General features: G+C 31.3%; 2 protein-coding genes across 2 annotated transcripts; one reads left to right on the top strand and one right to left on the bottom strand.

Annotated features, from left to right (window-relative positions):
* The first annotated feature begins 1,412 nt into the window (after nucleotides 1-1,412).
* Nucleotides 1,413-5,230, top strand: LOC122582632 (ras-related protein RABC2a-like). Its single transcript, XM_043755051.1, has 6 exons — nucleotides 1,413-1,697; nucleotides 2,410-2,478; nucleotides 2,595-2,660; nucleotides 3,106-3,227; nucleotides 3,665-3,793; nucleotides 4,818-5,230. Exons 1-6 carry the CDS (start codon nucleotides 1,559-1,561, stop codon nucleotides 4,926-4,928), a joined length of 636 nt encoding a protein of 211 aa, XP_043610986.1. The 5' UTR covers nucleotides 1,413-1,558; the 3' UTR covers nucleotides 4,929-5,230.
* Nucleotides 5,231-9,188: 3,958 nt separating this feature from the next.
* LOC122583268 (zinc finger protein ZAT5-like) lies at nucleotides 9,189-10,221 on the bottom strand. Its single transcript, XM_043755691.1, has one exon. It carries the CDS (start codon nucleotides 10,173-10,175, stop codon nucleotides 9,312-9,314), a length of 864 nt encoding a protein of 287 aa, XP_043611626.1. The 5' UTR covers nucleotides 10,176-10,221; the 3' UTR covers nucleotides 9,189-9,311.
* Between the last annotated feature and the right edge of the window lie 10,438 nt (nucleotides 10,222-20,659).

Genomic DNA, 20,659 nt, shown 5'->3' with positions numbered 1-20,659 from the left:
AAAAAGAAATATTGTCATTGCAATAACGTGGCAATGCAAGTTTACTTTATCAGTTATTAATGATGAAATTTATGATATTACTTAGTAAGTTATATTAAGCATTAGTTAATTACTCACTATGTCCAAAAATTAGTGTAGCCCAAGAATTAGAGCCTAAATGAAGTATTACCAATTTATCTGATCATCTTTAATCTATCCTTTATAATGTCTTCTCTTCTGTATTAGTAATCCTTGTAGCCAACAACCGTCACATTTGACAATACATTCTTATCCAAGATGGTTCGTAAGCCTCATTATAAACAAACAAACCTCACCATAAGCACAAAACAAACGAAAAGCTCAAGTCGTGCATCGCACATGTCTTCATTCTAGTAGTTACATACAATCCTTTGATCCCAAAATAAATGAAAAAAATGATCCCACAAAAAATAAATTAATAACTTATGAACATTATATGACTATCAGATTCTCTATTGTATGCGTGAACTTAGTAAAAATGTTTAAATTATGTAACTAATCATGACCAGACAATCAAAAACTTGTAGATGACCGCTTATATAGGATGCCACGTATACTATTTACATGATTTAAATATTTTTACTAAGTTCGTGGATACAATAGAGGTTCTGATAGTTTGTGCACATAATAGACATTCGGTCATAGTTAATTACATTTCGTAGCACTTAACCCTAGATAAATTGATTATAAGGTTTCTTCTATAGAGTTTTTACTTTTTAGTGTAGATATTTGGATTTCAAACTTTGTGGTATATATGCTTTATGTGCGAATTACTAACTTAAAAACTAACTGCTAATATTTGTCGTTAAAAATATACATGTTACTTTTTGCTCAAATAAAGTTTTACGTTTTAGAATTTTGTAATGCCTAACTTAAAATATATAGATAATTGTGAGATACTCTTGGAACGGGTATCACACTATTTAATTCATATTTTCAAGTAATCTTCTTGTAACATCTTAAATTCACTTTTTCAAACCACATTTCTTATTTTTGTTAACACTTGGCATCATCAACTTACACTACATTTCAACCCTCATTACGTTTGTTTCATTTCAAGATAAAAATTCCATACTTTCAATGTCTAAAAGTTATGATACGAAACCACATTTCTTATTTATTGAGTATATATCTTAAATTTTATGATACGAAACTATGGCGTAATGGGTATGTTGGAGTGCGTTCCGCGCAAAAACGGAATTCATATGCCATTCAAAAAATTAAAAAAGAAAACAAAAAAATCTTTTTGTGTTGTACTTGTGTCGTTCCATACTCATTACACACATATTCTCTCTTAAATTTTTTAATCCATCGACTTAAAAAGCAGTTTCTTATTCTTTCTTCAACTTAACAAAAGGAATTAGATACCCTTACCATTACCATTCTTCTGTTTTATCTCCTTTTCATATTAAATCTCTCCTTCACAAATATACATTAATCAAGTTCATTCGTATCATTTCTTGTTCAAAAATTTTTTATATATCAAAAATCATACAGTGGTAGTAGATAACTAGATAATTATAAAAAAAGATAAAATAAAATGGGGACAATAACGTCAGGACAGTATGATGCATCATTTAAGATTTTATTGATTGGTGATTCTGGTGTTGGCAAAAGTAGTCTTCTTGTCAGTTTCATTTCTGATGATGATTCTTTTCAACATCTTGCCCCTACAATTGGTATTCTTTTCTACTTTACCTATATTTATATTTCGTTTTTTTTTGTTTTGTTTTGTTTGTTTACATGAATTTTATGTAATTTGAATCTGTGTTGAATTTCTATGTGTTTTTGTTGGTAAATCATGTTTTTTTTTTTTCCTTTTGTCATTTATCTAGTGAGAATTTTAATAGTGGCAATATAATTTAGAAGGTGATCAGTTTTGGTAATTCTGTTATCATTATTCTGTTATGTTTTGGTAATTATTTTTTTTAACCCATTTTTTGTAGTTCAAAACTTTGTTCCTTTATTTAAGACAGTTATATCATATTTAAGACGTTAGGATTTTGACAATACTCGAACCCTGTAATTTATGAACTTTAATAACACGACTACAAATCCATCGCTGAACGACAACGACATGGCTGCCCAAAAACTTTATGTGCCCGTGTCGTAAGTAGATACTATGTTTTAGATTTTATTGGCTTTTATAGGCTAGAATCTGGATGTCAGCTTTTTGAGAAATTTTAAAACTTTATATCGGTAGTCCATCTTGTAATTTTGACTATTAGTAATTTGTTTGACCTTCAAAGTCAAAGGCTAGCTGCCTTCTGTAGGGCAGAATGGCAGAGGAAGTGTGTTTCTTATTCATTTTCCGTTTCGTTAAATGTAGTCACGTATATGTATAAGCGGCTTTAGATCGTACTTATTTACGTACATGTTTGTATTCGCCAGGTGTTGACTTCAAAATCAAGCAACTTACAGTTGGTGGAAAAAGATTAAAACTTACAATTTGGGACACTGGTAAGTATTTTCAATACTATATGGACATGATTCCTATGTAGTATATTTTTGACAAGTTACCCGCCTACAAATAGAAGTGTCACACTCATGTGATTTGATAAACTTTGTTGTTGTAGCTGGACAAGAGAGATTTAGAACATTGACAAGTTCTTACTACAGGGGTGCCCAAGGGATTATTTTAGGTATGTGCTACTTTTGCGTCATTGTTCCATACATATTCTAGTAGTCGAGCATTATTGGAAGTATGAATACATTTTTCGATAATATATTACTACCTTATATCCTGTCTTACAAGAAAAGGAAATTTTCCTGATAAGGTAATACAACGTCAAAAAAATGGAAAAGATAACTGCACTTTTGTGAAATTGATTGTGGTTTATAGTTAATGCATCTTTTTAGCTTTGTTGGATGATTTAGGTATTTGATCATTTCTGTTTGACACTCTTATCATACCATGTGTCATGTCTGCATTTTTGTGGACCAAAGAGTATTTCATTAGTTCATCGAAAAAGGTGGAATGAAATTTTCAACATCATGCTTGTTTCAAAATGTTGTCATTTTAGTAAGCATAATTGTATGAGTTTGATTGACGATATAGTGATATGTCTAACTCTGTATGCTTTATAGTGTATGATGTTACAAGAAGAGAGACATTCACAAACCTATCAGACATATGGGCTAAAGAAATTGACCTTTACTCTACGAATCAGGATTGTGTCAAGATGCTTGTTGGAAATAAAGTTGACAAGGTAAGTTCAATCTTCTAACTTGACGCGAGTCATGGTTCACCTAAGATGTCAAATGGATAGACTAAAAATATTACTAGCGGATTAATGCACTGCTTGAAATTGGCCAAAAATTATTCTCTAATGCTAAAACCTCCCATATTATTTTACTCATCAAAACAATTCTTGATAACTATGAGCTTTATGTTATCATATCTGACATGTGGCACACTTATTATTTGGCGAATGTTTTAAATGTATAGCCAAAACTGCTTTGGGTCATCTGATCCAACTTGTTACCCAGCCTCTTTTCAAGGACAATATACTTCTGAATTGACAAATTGCAGCCATTTCTTGAATATTCAAATTTTAAGCTGACCCCTTTTTACATAACCTACTTACCTCGTCAGTATATGAAGTTGTGAAGTCGCAAAGTTGTAAAGCTGTGAATGCTGTTGCAGGACACTGAAAGATTTGTGAGCAGGGAAGAAGGCATTGCTCTTGCGAAAGAGCTCAATTGTTTATTTCTTGAATGTAGTGCCAGAACTCGGGAAAATGTACAGCAATGCTTTGAAGAGCTTGCACTAAAGGTAATTATCCGATTTTAAATCCCTTGCTAAATTAATGAAGTCTTGAAATCTGAATGAATCCTTGGGTTATGTAATGACAAAAATGGGGTAACCATCTTTGTTATGATTTTTGTTTCGGTTAACCATCTTTGATTTCAGCCATAAAAAGGCAACAAGCTTTTTAATATTACACTCCAAGGTACTCTAGCCCAGCCCACCCTGTTAAAATTTGTAACACAACAGCTTATGTGTCGGTAACTTTGACCGTGTTGACTTTTCTGATGTGGCAAAGTGACTTGGAGTTGATGCCTTCTTGACGTCATGTTGGGGCAAATAAACTGTATCATCCATCCAAAACAGAAATCATACAATAGTTCTGATAAGAACAAACAGAACAACAGCAATTCTAGACCAATCACACAAGCAAGTCACGACAAATACCAACAGAAGTTGGCTGTTACGATTAATTGAATAGCTGGAATAAAGCTCCAGTAGCCCCTAAGTTCCTTAGAACAATAATAATAAACTCAATCCCTAAAAACGATGGCCTTATTTAACCAAACCAGGTTTCACCCTAACTTGGTGTACAAGTAATTCCTAATATTAATTAATTATTAAATTGAACATTCAACCCCCCTTCACTTCTGCGTCTTTTTTCCTTCGGCTGTAGTCTCGACAAACCTGATCCCTTGACTTTGGCCCATTCTGCTCATTAAGCCCATTCTGTCCATTCAGCCCATTCTGTCCATTCTGTCCCTTCTGCCCATGATTCGTATCAAGTTCATGTCAGTTTTTTGCAATTTGTTAGACATACATGTGTAAATTATATAACAAGTTGTTTGGTGAATAGTTCATGTCAGTTTTTGTGAATGGCTAATATTTGTTGTATAAATATCACTACATTGACATAGGGCGTAAGACGCCAACATATTACTTGTACATCTTATATTCCATTAAAGTTGATAGAAAGCAGATGTCCCCATTTTAGAAAAAATAAGTCTTGAGTAGATCGATAATCTGTGCTTACTTCTTGCTGATAACACAGATAATGGAGGTTCCTAGCCTCTTAGAAGAAGGATCAACTATGGTAAAGAGAAATATATTGAAGCAAAAACCGGAGACCCAAAGTGCACCTACCAATATCTGTTGCTCATAGAAGACGGCTCATGTTCTTGATCGGTCTTGATGATTCAATCTATTTGCTGACCTTTTTCTCCATGAAAAACTTCAACGTCCATGCAAGTCATTAAGGTAACCAGTTAACAAAGCTAGTTTCGAAGTTGATATTATCCTGTAAGAGTGATCCCAGAAGGAAATTAAGCATCTAATATAGTGTTTGTAAAGTTGTCTGTGCTTCTCTATGTCAAGTATAACTCAGAAAGAAATGCTTTATTTATTCAAGTGTGTTCTGTATATAACTCGGAAATTTAAAATGTGCCATGAGTTTTTTTTTCCCCAGCTAGTATGAGGAGTATTAGTTATGTTGCTTTTGAAATTTAGCTTCTTTGTTAATGAATATTTGATCGATATCATTACCTTTGCCTTAACTTTGCAACCCGCAAATTATACTATGAATTTTCATAGTAAATGGTAGAAGATGATGATTCTTCATACGTGTCATCTCCTTCGGATTTCCTCGTCTTAAAGCATGAAAGGTGATATCATTTACTCATTTGGTTGGAGCAAGAACCGATTCTGGAAATTTTTAAGCGCAATTTGGTACAAGATTATGTGGCATAATGATGATTTCAATTTAATACTATGGGAGTATGGGACATAATGAGCAGGGACGTCCCCTGGGTTTTAGCCCCTGTGCAACAACTAAAATGTAGTAGTAGTCCCCATAGATAAAAATTTATATAATTCATTAATTCTTAGTCAAACTAGTTTAGATACGGGGACACAGTTAATAAAACTCAGTGCCTTATTCTGAATCATTGATCGGAATTTTTTGGATAGCAAGTTGGGATATAGTCGTGCCCAAAAGCGGGTTCTACCCAAACCAAAACCGGTTTCTAGTCAACGTGGATCCTTTATTTTAACGGGGTTTTCCCGGTTTTTCCCGAATACCCGAACCAGTTCCAAACTGTCGGATTTTCCAAAACCGAAGCCAGTTTTGGTCAAAGCCGGGTTTGACCGGACAGGGAACAGGTTTTTTTAATCTGTTTTTCCAAAACCCCCCTATTTTCACCTATAACTAAATAAATACATTGGATTTAGAGTATAGGCTCGCTGTGAAGTTTGGGCTTCGATTGGTTGTATTGCACATGCTGAAATCCGTCCTAATGATGAGTAATTGAAATAATACTATTAGAAAGTTACCAATTTTAAAGTTTAATATTGATCTCTATGCTAAGTTTAAAAGAAAGGAGACAATGAGACATCTGGTGAGTCGATTAAAGATTGGGAGGATAGATGGTGGGGAGGCTCTTAAATACTAGAATTTTGCTTCTCGCCTTCTCATGATCATATGTTATGTAACAGACATAATGGGCTTAATTCACAAGGTTGGGCCTTAGAAGGGATTTAAGAACAAGCACACAATCAACCCAATTTGCCACCTTAGTGGACCTGATTACCCATCTCACTCTTACTACGCCATGAGGATATTTGAGGATGCTTATCAAAGTTGATTCAATATGGTGCCTCACTGATTCCTTCCGGTTAATGGAGATGAAATAAGTTGACTTAAAGGTTGACACGGGTACTGTGTTCTAGTCCAAGTCATAGACGCAACTCACTAAAATGGCTTTTATTTACCACTTTCAACAAGCTCATGGCATATCGCATAAGACATCTCATAGCAAGTACTAGTTTCTAGTAGACGACAAAGAATGTCCATGATATTCTCAAATATTCAATCAATATATCCCTCATTCAATAGACATGTCAATATTTGAGTTGAAAAATTATTAATAACCTGTATTTCCATCAACATAACGATAAATTAGTGACAAAAAGTCATTTGTCCCAATGATCGGACACTGGTCTCCAAGAGACATTGTCTCCTATCATGGACTCCATGCCACTTCAATCGACTTAACACGGTAATTTTAAGGAAAGTGATATTCGTACTACAACATTTAATAAATTTACCGCCTGTTGTGCATTACATACTTATACAGTGTGGTAAGTATATCAAATATTATGATACGATTATCATTTCCCTAATTTTAATAGTAACCAAATTATTTATAAGATGGTCCCCTAAAAATACACATAACATGGACAAAGTAATACTTTGATTTTTATTATTATTATTATTTTTAAGAAAACCTCGAAAATTCAATTTCAAACATTAATCTGAGTAACTTGAACAAGTTTAAAAACCAAACTCCAACTCCGAAACATCTTTGGAAGGATATAATTCTAACCACAAATAATATTTTGTCAAACCGGCCACGTCTTTCCCTATTGATGAAGTCATTTAATCGGAGTAACCAAACACGGTTCTGTTTGCGTGTTAATCAAGCTTGTCTTAACCTTAATGAATTTCAGCATTAATTGATTAATCTCATAAATTTCATAAATTGTAATTCACGACAAACTTAAGATAGTCAATGATCCGAAGTTTAACTAGTTATTATATGAGATAAAAATTCTAACCTGTTAACCCCATTAAGTCATATGAGGTTTTTCAATCTTTAGACGTCTTTCTAAGCAAGGATGTAACGGAGCCAGTTAAGACAATCAATTATCTTGTGAGAGTTGGAGTTTGTAAAAAATAAACAAATATTAAGTTAGATAAAGTGGTTTATGTATGATATTATTATAATTATGAAAAATGATTAATCAACCTAACTCATACAATTAAGTTGATTTAACATTATCCATTCTATTAGGTTGTTTTAATTTTGTCTTTGTCTTTTAAATTTACTATTTAAATTAATAAAAACAAGTGTGACAATGCTGATGTGGCAAATGAAGTGTCACATGAACATTAAAAGATAGACATTTAATTATCAATACATATTTTAAAAAAACAATATTACCATAAAATGAAATTAAGCTGAGTTGACAAACAAATGAATAACCACGTAACCAATATAGAGATTATAAATAAATGAAAAGTTTGTAAAATAAGATTAATACCAATTAAGATTTAAATTGTAAGGCTATATCGGATATCTAGATTTTTTATTTAATTATTTTTTAAAACTAATTGTTTAACATAGTATGAGTATTCAGCACAAATGTTTCATATTAGGGTGGGGGTGAGCTTCCCCACTCCTCTCCTCCCCTCCCCACCCTTTTTATTTATGGATTGAATGAAAAAATAAAAGAAAAGAGAAAGAAAGAAAGTCGAACAGAGGCAGTGAAAGAAAGAAAGAAAGAAAAAAAAAAAAGAAGAAGAGAAAGAGAGAGAGAGAGAGAAAGAAGAGAGCCGTTTGTGGTGGGCTCCTGTGACTTTTTTCCTTTTTTTAACATCGTAACGGTCGGATGAATAGGCATAGGAATAGGCACGACGCTCTTCACTTTCCTCCTCACCCCACCGGTACCAAAGGGTCGGCGTAGTGTGCCAACCAGTACTGGTTCCCTCCCCTACCCACTCCGTCCACCCTTTTAAAAGGTTAAAACTTGTAGCCGCGTTTATAGGCCTTTGGCATTTAGTGATCACAGGAATCACCAGCCCACAAGGGAAAAACCAACTAAAAGTACCAAACTTTTATGTGAAGCTACTGTCACCGTGAATTATGGCACTCTAGAGTCTAGTCCCCTTCCATTCATACTACTCTATTTTAAATTAATTTTTATGAAAAGAACAAATGAAGTAAATCAAAAAATTTATCCTCACCAATATTTCGATCATAAGTATATATAGAATCTATACTTTCAGATCAATATATAAAATGTTCTTATGGTACGCACATTTTATATTCTTGTAAATTTTTATAATTTTTATCTCAAAACTAGTTATACTGACTTGTTCGATTATATATATATAAAAAGATATAAAATTATTACTAATCGATTAATAAATACTACACGAACAAGTAAAATCACAAATCTCTATCAAGTGTTATGTTGTTTCTTTCCTTCTAACATATGCGTGTGTAAGTTTTAGTGTATTTTTTTTTTCCAAAAAATAAAAATACAGTAACAATAAAGAAATTGTAACGAAAACGCTATATTTATATATAATTTCATGTAAATATATACGTACCAAAAATTTCAATTATACACAAAATTTTTGGCATTTACTTATGACTATGATCACTATATATATAGTAAAGAAAAGTCTATTTAATTTAATTATTAATCATGTATCTGTCAAGTGTCAAGACAAACGTTTCTTTGCTTTAGAATGAAGAAATGCTTGGTACAAAATAGAACATGAAAACAAGGAATGTATGAGTTGTACGTAATGAACCACATGTCTTCAAAGAATTCAATCATGCCGATCGTCAATTATATATATTAACAAATAACTAAATGAATTAATTTTCAAGAATCACTTTACATTATAATTATCAAATTAACTAGCTATGTATGAATTGGATGAATAAAAATTAAAGAATCATATGTAACATATTTGAATTCAGAAATGACAATGAACTAGTGACGAATTTGAGAACACGATCATTTGATCTTTTGACCGAAATGGGAACTTCATTTCCTTTTGATCGTCTTCGCTTGGAGCAGGAAGATTCAAGTCCAACGATAATAGGGTTTTTGGTTTCTTGGATTCTTGACATCCACTCGAATCACCACAACTTGTAGATGTACCAGCCATGGGTGGCATGGACCTATGTCGCCTCATATGACCACCGAGTGCTTGACCAGAAGCAAATTCAGCACTACATATCGAGCATTCATGAATCTTGGCTACCTTAACGGAGTTACCAGGGTTACATTGAATCAATTGGTTCGAACCAATTTGAAGAGATAGCGTTGTAGAGCTATGAAGACCATCCACATCTTTTTTCATCATGTTTGGCCTAATGGTGTCCTCCAAATTAGCCTTTGGGGGTTTCTTGTGACTTGCTCTATGACCACCAAGGGCTTGAAACGAGGAGAACCCACGATTACATGTTTTACATTCGTAAACATAAAACCCTGAAGTCCTCGTCACCTCCACCACCCCCTTGTGTGGTGGAGGGGGTGACGAGGACTGACCCTGAGCCAGAAGAATCAAGCAATTTGCCATGTCTTCTTCGTCGTTATCTTGTGTAATTTTAGTGAATTCAATCGAGCTTGATGGCATGTTGAAGAAGTTATTATTACTAGGGTTTTCTATATCCCCATCTTGATCACTAGCGGTAGTCGCGGTGGAAGATGTAGAAGCCATGGTTAGGGCAAGAGGGGAAGAGGGCCTTGGACGCTTGGTTCGTTTTCCCTTGATGATCATGTTCCGTGATTCTTCCATGATCAAACTATAATCATCATCTTGATGAGCTTCCATTTGAGAGATCGAGAAAGAGAGAATGAAAGAAGAAAAAGAAAGGTGGAGTAAGAGAAGTAATGAAGTCGAAGTTTAGTATTATATATATAGAAAGAGATATATAGATTGAGATCGAGTAAGGGAGGGGCCGCTCTCGTGAAGTGTAACCGTGAGAGAGTATATCCACCAATCTAACTTTGCCTTTCCAACCTTGGAAGCTACTATAAAAAGGCAACTAATCTTCCTTTCTTTTGATCTTTCTTTCCTTTCTTTCAAATAAAGTTGTTTTTTTAGTTAGTTGAAAGGCTTACAATATATATAAAGTTTCAATCCGATTAGTTTATTGATATAAAACGACTTCTTTATTTTGTAAATAAGATGAACTTGAAACATGATATATAGAGTATATATATATATAAAGTGTGTATAATTAAATTTCTCAAACGGCCATAAGCTAGAAATTAATTACCTACCTTAAAGTCGTTATGCTAAGGTAATTACTTGCATGTTATGTTCTTACTCTAAAATTAACTAGTAAGGAAACAAATTTTATATAAAGTTTACGAGAAAGTTTGTAGGATTATGGTTAACGATTACATTATAAACTTTGGCAATAACGTGATGGAAAAATAAAAATTGTGAAAATGTTAGTGTTTGCCGGCCTTAGTTTTGTTCAATAAAATGTTTTGCAACAAATTAATTAAAATCATGGGCACGTACAAATGGCAATGTAAACTATGACTAGTTAAATAAGTTTAAACTTTTCGATCTCAAATGTTTCTAGCTAGCTAGCTTCAGAGATTTGTGATCTAATAAAGGACTTTAACTAGATCATTGCTGGATAATTACTTGTATACTATATTAGTTCTATGATTGTGGGTTGTATTTATATGAAAAATGTATGTTTTTAATTATTTAGAGAGAGAAGGAGAGATGGAATCATACGTAAAGATATCTTTTGCAAGTTATTCTATATACCTATGATAATGTTTGTATGTATATATGTAGTGTGTGTGTGTATCATTATTAAATTGGTTTAAATATATATACAAATAAAGGTGGAGAATCGGTTGGCTTTCAAGTAAACCCAGGTAAGAGGAGCTTGCTTGCTTATTATTTATATATGCCATAACGATACCTTGTGGAGGATTGGAGTGCAAGCCTGGCACACTTCTTCCTCTAGCTTCAATTCTATGTTTTCCATCTAGGAAAATATATATATATGTATATATATATATATATATATATTGCTAAAAATAACTTTCACTACAACAAAATTGTCAATTGCTCACACTTATTTCCTCGCATTTTTTAAAAGTGTGAAAAAAATATAAAATGTCATACTTTTTTCACAAGTATAAATGTATAAATAAAATGTTCACACTTAAAAGTCTGATAGCTAATTTGTTACACTTAAATTCCTCGCACTTCCTCTTGTGTGAGGAAATTGGGTGTCACAACTTACTTTTACACTTTTAAGTGTAAACAATTATATATTTTTACACACTTGAAAATGTAAACTTTTTGTTTCTACATATATAATTGTGAAAAGATTTTGATTTTTTAACTTTATTCTCACTTTTAAATGTGAGTTCTTTTCACGCATTTATAAGTATGAACAAATTAACAATTTTTTAAATATTTTTAAAAAGTATGAAAAAAGTAAGTGTTAATAAATAACATATTTGTTGTACGTAGACTTGTAGAGTTCAGATTATACTTTATTTACATGGGCTAAATTTAGATTATTTAGTTGGCTTTCCTATAAGATTACTGCTTTTCGAGTTGTTTTAAGTGAATGTGAAAAAAAAAAGTAAGAAAAAGAAGATAGAATGTTTAAAAATGCAATTGCATTACATGTGGGTTGTAGAAATTGATTTGTGAAATAATAAAATTTTAAATGAGCCTAGCTATGACCCAAAAATCACGCCGGTTTTCAGTCTACTTCAATTATTCACTTAATCATTACCTAATTAGTTCAAGAAATATATTTTGCTTGATTCACCATGGAAAATTGACTAGTACTCCTAATAAAATAGACTAAAAATTCTTCTAACACTTTAAGAATGTGACATGTGGTATTCACTAATTCTCATTCCTAATATTGTTACCTGATTTTTCCACACGTCATCATCCAATAATTAGGAGGATTTTTAGGCCATTTTGTTAGAAGGATTAATCATTTCCCATCTATCATTGAATACAACACCTTTTTATTTTTTAACAACAAATTTAGGCTTAAAATAATTCTATACTACTCCCTCCGTCCCATTTTAATTGTCCACATTTGACTTTTCAAGTCTTTTTCTTTAAATTTTGACCGTAAATATCTTTGTTTGTGTTATATATTATTTGGTGTGATTTATATCAATGAAAAGTATATCTAAAACTCAATTCATTCATATATTTTACATTAAGTGTTATAAAGTACAAACAAAACTATTTACGGTCAAAGTTGAAGACATAAGACTTGACAAGTCAAATGTGGACAATTAAAATGGGACGGAGGGAGTACTATATAAGAATTATAACTCATATGTTGAAAAGTTTACAATTTTAAGACATGTGAAATTACCATTTTACCCTTAATTAAATAACTTATATAATCATTCCATAAATTTCTAAGAGATATAACTACTACTCTTTCAAATCAAATATCTTTATATCAAATACCTACACCACTTGACACATCTGCCGTCACCAAAGGTTGTCGCCGCTGTCACCGGTCGTCGATGCCACCACATCACAGTCACTGTTATCACCGCCGCATTGCGCGACTTTTTCTTTTATGTATTCAACTTCAATTCACAGTAAATCACACTAATTAAAATCCATCACAAATCTCGAAGTCTATCGATCAAGTCATATATATGTCTATAGATGTTTGGTGTCGAGTACAACATTTTATCACTTACTCCGTACTATTATTGATGCCCGATCTTTTAAATGAAGAGGTGATCCTATATCATTTTTTTTTAACCATATGCAACCAAAATCTTTAATTGGAATGATGAGTTATTTGTTAACAATCGAATAACTTTGACACCCAATAGTTAAGACCCCGATCCACATTTTCATACTAGTGCTCAGACCCGTCCATTGAACGGGTAATCTTAAGATATATAAATTCTATAATAATTGTGAAACAAAAAGTGTATCACCAATATCACAACTTAATGAATACGAAATGTAAAAAAAAACATATAAAAATTAACTTCATATAAATATTGATTCCAGTTTACCTTTTTTATTCAACTTTAGTTAAATAAAAAAAGAAACAAAAAGTGTATGACCAATATCACAACTTAATCAATACGAAAGCTAAAGAAGAAATATATGAAAATTAACTCCATCTAAATATTGATTCCAGTTTACTTTTATTTTTTCAACTTTAGTTAAATAAAAAGAGAAACAAAAAGTGTATAACTCGCTCCACTCTCCTAACAGGCCAGCAAGCCATTCGTAGCGGCTTAGCCCTTGTTAAAGGCTAAAGAGTACTGAAAACTCACCCTTTAGTTAGAAATATATTTTGTTTTGGACATATTTTATAAAAATCATATATTATAATTAAGTAAAAGTAAAGTCGACATAAGTTCAAGGTAGCTGTCCTTTTGTGTGGATAGAATAAAAGTAAGTCGACTAAGAAACTGATAGATTTAATAATTAATTAAAAAAAATATTATATAGATTTAATAACTTATATAGATTTAATAATTAATTAAAAAAAAATTACTAAGTAGAGAGTTTTAGGCTCAAAAAAGAGGATTAAAGGTGCAAGTGTACCCCCAACTTATTTTAGTTATATTATAGATTATTATCTTCAAAAAATACATTAATTACCGATATTATCAATATGAAGATAAACAAAGAGACTCAAACCCAAAGCCTTTTTAAGAAAAAAACCATTTATGCGCACTTTAACATATAGGGACTGTTTGGCAAGGGGTTTTTAGGGATTTTTAAGGGCTTAAAAGACCCTACCTTTTAAAAATAAGCTCATTTGAAAATTATAGCCTTGTTTGGTAATACATAAGAAATCAAAAGCCCCAGCCCCGAAAAGTCTTAAAAGCCCCAAAAGGTCTTTAAAATAAAAGCTCGTAGAAAGAGAGTTGAAAAAAAAGCCCCAGCCCCTAGCCTCAACATCAAGCTCCAGCCCCAAGCCCTTAACTACAGCCTCAGCTTTAAGCTTTTGTACCAAACATACCCATAGATAACTCTCAAATTTGCTTAACAATATTTTACCAAAAAAACACTATAAAACACGTTTAATGGTATACAGCTAGAAAATTATGGTGTACCGATCATAAATTAACACGTTTATATACAGCCATTCCGAACATAATATTATTATTATTATTATTATTATTATATCTTGAATAGTATATTTTTGTTCAGCAATTACATTCTTATCGATCAACGACCGACTCCAAAACTTAATCATATGTCTATGTTTGACAAATATATATAACTACGACAAGTGATCATATATATATATATATATATATACACGTACTGTAACTTTGAGAACAATTTTAACTTTTGAGTGGTGTCATCCTCTTTTTTTTTTTTTTTTCTTGGCATTCTTTAAGAAATTATACATACTAATATATAAAGATAAATTGCAACAATATTTGATTTCATGAACAGACAATTAAAGATTAATTTACCCCTGCTTATACAAAATAATTTAGTTGACTTATTATACACAAGTCAAAAGCTAATGGAAGTATCATATGATTGATACACATGGCTTTCCTAGATAATGCATACCCACTTCAAAACTTAACCCAACCACTTCACTAATTAATTAACAATTAGCTTAATAAATGGAGCATAACAAATTAATTAAGTAGAGTATCTTTTTATTAAACCAATGTTTTAAAAACCGATATTTTAGTTATACCGGCGTGGAAAAATTTTCCGGTATTACCGGTATTATCGGTAATACCGGAAATACCGGCCGGTACGAATATTTTTAATTTATTATATTTTTTTGTGTAAAATCCTACAAAGCTTGTTACAATTTAACAAAAATAGTCAAAATGCAATTATAATTTACTCAAAAATAATACCAAATATGTATTTCATAACAAAATATAGGTTTTAAAGTTCACAAATAACAAAAAAATAACATTAAAGTATCATAAAAATAATTTTTTTTAAAAATCAAAATTTATTTTTTGAAAATACCGGAAATACCGGTATGGTAATACCGGAAAATACTGGGAATACCAGAAATACCGGTCGGTATTAAATAGTGAAAATACCGAAAAAATACCGGACTTAAAATACCGGCGTGGTCTCTGGTACCGGTAATACCGGCTGGTATTTACCGGTATTTAAAACATTGTAATAAACTCATCATCATTATGGACTGAAACTTGTAGGGTGGCATTATCTTTTGTCTTGGTAAATATCGCCAAAATGAATTTAACTTGCCAAATATGTAGCTAGAGAGAAATCATCATCCGGGTTGTAGTAACTTATGTTAAAAAGAATAAAGATTCAGTCGTGTGTGATTCTAATCAAGTAATCGACTAAGGTTATTTGTCCTTGATTAAATTAATGTACGTGTCTAGTCCAATGCTCTGAGTTAAAACAAACAAAAATGATTCACCCCGATAAATCTTACCTAATTAATTAAGAAGCATTCCACTATATATATATGTGACAACTTCTAAAATAAAAGTTGGTCACATATGTTTTTTTAGACACGTCAGTACGTGGTACCTTACCTTCTTCCTTTCATGTTAATATAAAACCGATTAGTGGAAGACCAATGATGAATAGATTATCAATTTAAAAATATATATTATGTTTTCGCCATCATCAAATTATATAATGTGGTAATTAAATAATTAATTTGTATTTTTGTGTAAATAGCCAGAGTAATAAATAATTGGCGGTGGCTTCAACAAGATTTCATATATCCTGATAGTATGAGTTGTAATGGTATTGGTGTTGCATGCATGTAGTGTGTGAACTTACAGAAAACAATGACTTTTTAGATGTGAATTAAGATTCTTGGCGTAATATATATGAACTTTCTACGTAATTAAGGGAGATCGAATCATGGGTTGTGACTTGTGAATTGGGAGTTAGTAGTACCAACACATGCATGAGATATATGTTTTTCTTTCAAACAATTTTTATTTTTTTTACCCAACAAATTTCTTATATATAACACTTACATCAAACTCTCAAATAATTGTAAGGATGTAATTCATTCTTGACATACATTACAGGAAACAATAACCTCTACCAAATAGCTAGATTTAACAAACATAATACTATATTTCGATCTATTAATTCTCATAACTTCTAGCTAGCTTGACATTTGGCCATCCATCTTTAAAATTAACTTAATATTAACAACAATTGTAACTTAATTTTCATTGTCGACGAAGATGCATACTTATCATTTCGATAATTATTAGCAATCTAATTATAGATCGAGTAATTTTTATTAAAGCTTCATGATTTGAGTTAGTATTGTTATTGTTACCAACTTACAATCAACTACTTGTTAAGTTTGAAAAAGAGTTTCTTTTGGATCGACTTGCTTTTAATTTTCTAATTAAGTAAAACTTTATGTATTATCATGTCTTAAGATTTATTGTTTTTTTATTGTTTGGTTCTTATAATTAAGTGTGGAGAGCGTCAAAAATATTCTGTGTACATTAAAAAAAAAATTATGTATATATATGTAATGTGGGTATATAATTTATGTTAAAAATATGTATAGATATAGATAACCAATTATACAGTAATCATATATACATTAACACATATGTTTGTTGTAGTTTCTGTATATTATATGTCAAAAATGATCGATATAACTTTTTTGTATTCTGTTGCGAAACAGAATTGAATATATATGCTTGTTACATTAATGTTACATGTATTTACGTGACAAATCCTCAACCTCAATTCTAGCTTGTGTCATCCTTTTTGTGCGAACACATTTCTATCTTTTTTAGTAAACTTGGTACATATATACGAACTCCATTTGGGTAATCCGTTTCCAAAAAATGCATACAGGTTTTAAAATTAGAGAAATGATATAGTTAAAAACAAAAGTTTACTAATTATAAATTCATATGGACCAATAAAAAAAATGTAAATTATAAAAGAAAAAATACATATAACTTTATTAGTAGTTATTGATTCCACATGTGTTTGTAAGTTTTGTTAGTAAAAACTTGTTTGTAAGTGTAGCATTGCTCAAAAGTTATCGTTTTTTATCTATAACCTTTTATAAAGAATATTGAGCTCTTCTATTTTAAGAAATTTAGTACTTTTTTATACTCAAAATATCTTTATTTATTAATCATAATTATCATATACACACCTAATATATACTTTTATACTATTTAATAAATAAAACAACCCTCTCAATTTAAAAGTTATACATGAATTATCTAAAATATCATTAATGATTAAATTACAAAATCAGTCATTTATCCAAAATATCTTCATTAATCTTTTACATCAATTACCTTTACATCAACTATCTACACCGCTCGACGCCGCCTCCACCACTAACAGTCGCCCCCATCACTGCACCGTTGCCGTCACAACCACCGCCGCATTACGTGGATAATGTGCTTGTATATTAAAGATGTAATGATTGAGTCAACCATGCTCAGGTGATTATTAAAAATGCAATGTAATGTCAAATTATGTGAACAATTTAGATAATATTAAAGGGGAATATACACCTTTTTATTTGTTTCATTTGATTCTTTAACTAGATTGCTTTTTGTACTCTTCTTCAATGAGGTTCCTTCATGTGCAACTTCCAACCGTTTATTAAAAATTTAAAATAAACTATATATTTTCTCAGTGTCGTACGTGAAGCTAGATGAATGATTGAGGTTCGGCTGTATATTAACTCTCCGGTTTTACCCAACGTTTTAAATTAAACCCTCATATATGGTAAAGTTTAAGGATTTTTCCTCCAAATACTTGTAACGGCTCATGGTCAGTATCTCGTTGTCTATGGTACGTGCAAGGCTTCACTATTACATGATTAAGTTTTCCTGATGTCGTATCATAATTTAAAGTTCGGGAAAAAAATTAGAGAAATTAATTGATTCAAATATATGAATGAAATCTTAAATTAACTGTCCCATACTAAGATGGGGCCCAAGTGAATGTTTCGACCGGATATTGGGGATGCATCTGACAAAGAAAGCTAAGAATATTGTTGAAGCTATTTTATTTACTTGGTGGTGGGTAATATGGAAGTATCGGAACAGTGTTGTTTTCAAAAGAATCACCATGCCCAACCTAGAGATTTTCCGTGAAATTGTTTCTTCTCATTATTTTTGGATCAAATGTCGTAGTAAAAAAAATAGTATAGTCTGGAACTTATGGCAAATCTGCCCCATTTATTTCATGTAATTTTTGTGTCTTTTCGGTAATTCGCTGAAAGGCCGTTAGATTATAAAATTGATGTTCCAAAAAAAAATCTTTCTTTGCTTCGTTTACAGTCAAGTCATATGCCTTAATTTGATCTTATAATTGGTACTATAAAAAGTTAGATAGACCAGGTTGGCTCTATGACCTAATTAATAATGGTCGTGTTTTTAATCTTGTTTTCTATATAATCAGTGTCTTGCTAAATGAGTGGTTTTTGTGTTATAACCGTTATGACACCCCCATTATAAGCTGAAATAAAAGGGCAAACAAGGTTTTTAGTTCGATATTTTGACTACCGAAAACAACCAAATAAATTTGAAGTTATAGCAATGTGACTCGTTATTAAGTCATACATCGATTACCAATATATATACATTTGTGTCTTCTACAATACAAAAAAATAAAAATTGAGAAAAATGTTAAGGGAGGGCCGAAATCAGCTCTTCTTTACTGACGAGCCGATGGCTATAATGTACTTTTGTCCATAGAAATAAATGGAACATCTGTTCTATCTTGGGCTTATTTTTGATTTATTGGGCTGCTATTATTGAATGGAGTGATACTCGTATCATACAATCATTTTGACCCACATGCTAATTAAGAGTTATCAACTTATCATAAAATTATCATTTTCAGAATAATATAATTGTCTTGTAGATACAGAAATATCAGTTCGATGTACACTAGAAAATTTTCAACTTTTGTTACTTATGTTGCAACTGCAATTTTATGTGCTATTTAGCAAATAAGTATATCATTAAACATGACAGGGCTATCTAAATACTTACAAATTCTTATTGACTTACGAAGTATATACTTAGAGAGTTAGAGATGACATTTTCAGAAGCCATGAGCCACCCTTTGCAGGATTATGAATTGTTCGGTTTTGTTGGACATACTTCATATATATAGATTTCTTGGTGAGGGCTAACATCAAACCCTAAACTTATGACACCCGTAGCTTAGATACAGCCTACGGAAAAACACTGAACCACGATATATGTATTTAGCTAATAATACAAGACAGGTGATTAATAAAAGTAATCCTTGAAAAAACACATGTAATTCAAGATATTGGCATTGCGTATATTCATATTTGCAAGAGAGTTTTCTATGCATGAACATGAATACATTCAATATATTTTGATTTTTTTTCACACATACAACTTTTTAATCCACGTCTTTTTTCTATTTATTTATCAATGTATATATGAAAACAAGCTACAAGAGAGTTCTTCAGCTTTGTTTATACATCTTTCTGGGCATACAAAATAAAAACCATACTCTTTTTTTTAGTATTGAACAACAAATGATAGTGAAGGCCCAAAGAGATATGGGCCATCATGTTGATACCCACCTTTTGATTGATAAAATTTGATCTGCCTCCCTCACAGGCCCACCCCCCCAAAAAAAAATCGTTTGAAGATATGAACCATAATTATTGTCAAATAAAGTGATCAAAGCTTTCAGTATCTTAATTTCTGTCTTAAGAAGACTAGTCTCTAAAAAACATAATGATTGATAATAATCAGTGCCCCAGTTTTATGAAAGGATACTCAAATGTGACAAGAAAGGCCTTAAGAATATAGCCCAATTTTGGATGAATTTTGTGATTACTTTAATATGTGAACATGGACCGATACAAAACCCAAGAAGTGCACAGGCCATTACCAAATTCCTTCATTTCAACCCGTATCAAAAGTTGAATTTTTGTTCAAGATGTCTTTTTTTATTTTCTATTAATCAAGGGCCTTATAATAATTTGATTCATCAGCTAATAGTTTTATGTCATGCTAATGTAACATTATTATCTCACTTGATAAATTATATCGTACGTTTTTTAAAATTGAAGTTTAGGGTTTAATTCCCGGCATGAGTACAAGTTTGTTGGGGATAGTCTAGAAATAAATGTTGACTTGCCGTGAAAAATAGTTGTATGTCATGCTGTCTAACATAATATATCACATCGTGAAAAGGCAAGGCAAAAGAGTTATGATTAAAAAGAATAGGTTTTTGTTCCGTGTAGCATGAAGCTTTATCTGAAGATATGTATTTTTTTTTTACATAATGAAATGAATCAT

This window comes from Erigeron canadensis, chromosome 9 (assembly GCF_010389155.1).
Source record: "Erigeron canadensis isolate Cc75 chromosome 9, C_canadensis_v1, whole genome shotgun sequence".
NCBI lineage: Eukaryota > Viridiplantae > Streptophyta > Magnoliopsida > Asterales > Asteraceae > Erigeron > Erigeron canadensis.
This window is presented reverse-complemented; position numbering and strand designations above follow the sequence as displayed.

Bases quoted from the DNA above. Each gene is read 5' to 3' on its own strand.
- LOC122582632 (XM_043755051.1), top strand. From the start codon at position 1,559: ATGGGGACAATAACGTCAGGACAGTATGATGCATCATTTAAGATTTTA. The intron at 1,698-2,409 runs GTATTCTTTTCT...TGTATTCGCCAG, and splicing joins ACATCTTGCCCCTACAATTG to GTGTTGACTTCAAAATCAAG. The intron at 3,794-4,817 runs GTAATTATCCGA...CTGATAACACAG, and splicing joins TTGAAGAGCTTGCACTAAAG to ATAATGGAGGTTCCTAGCCT.
- LOC122583268 (XM_043755691.1), bottom strand. From the start codon at position 10,175: ATGGAAGCTCATCAAGATGATGATTATAGTTTGATCATGGAAGAATCA.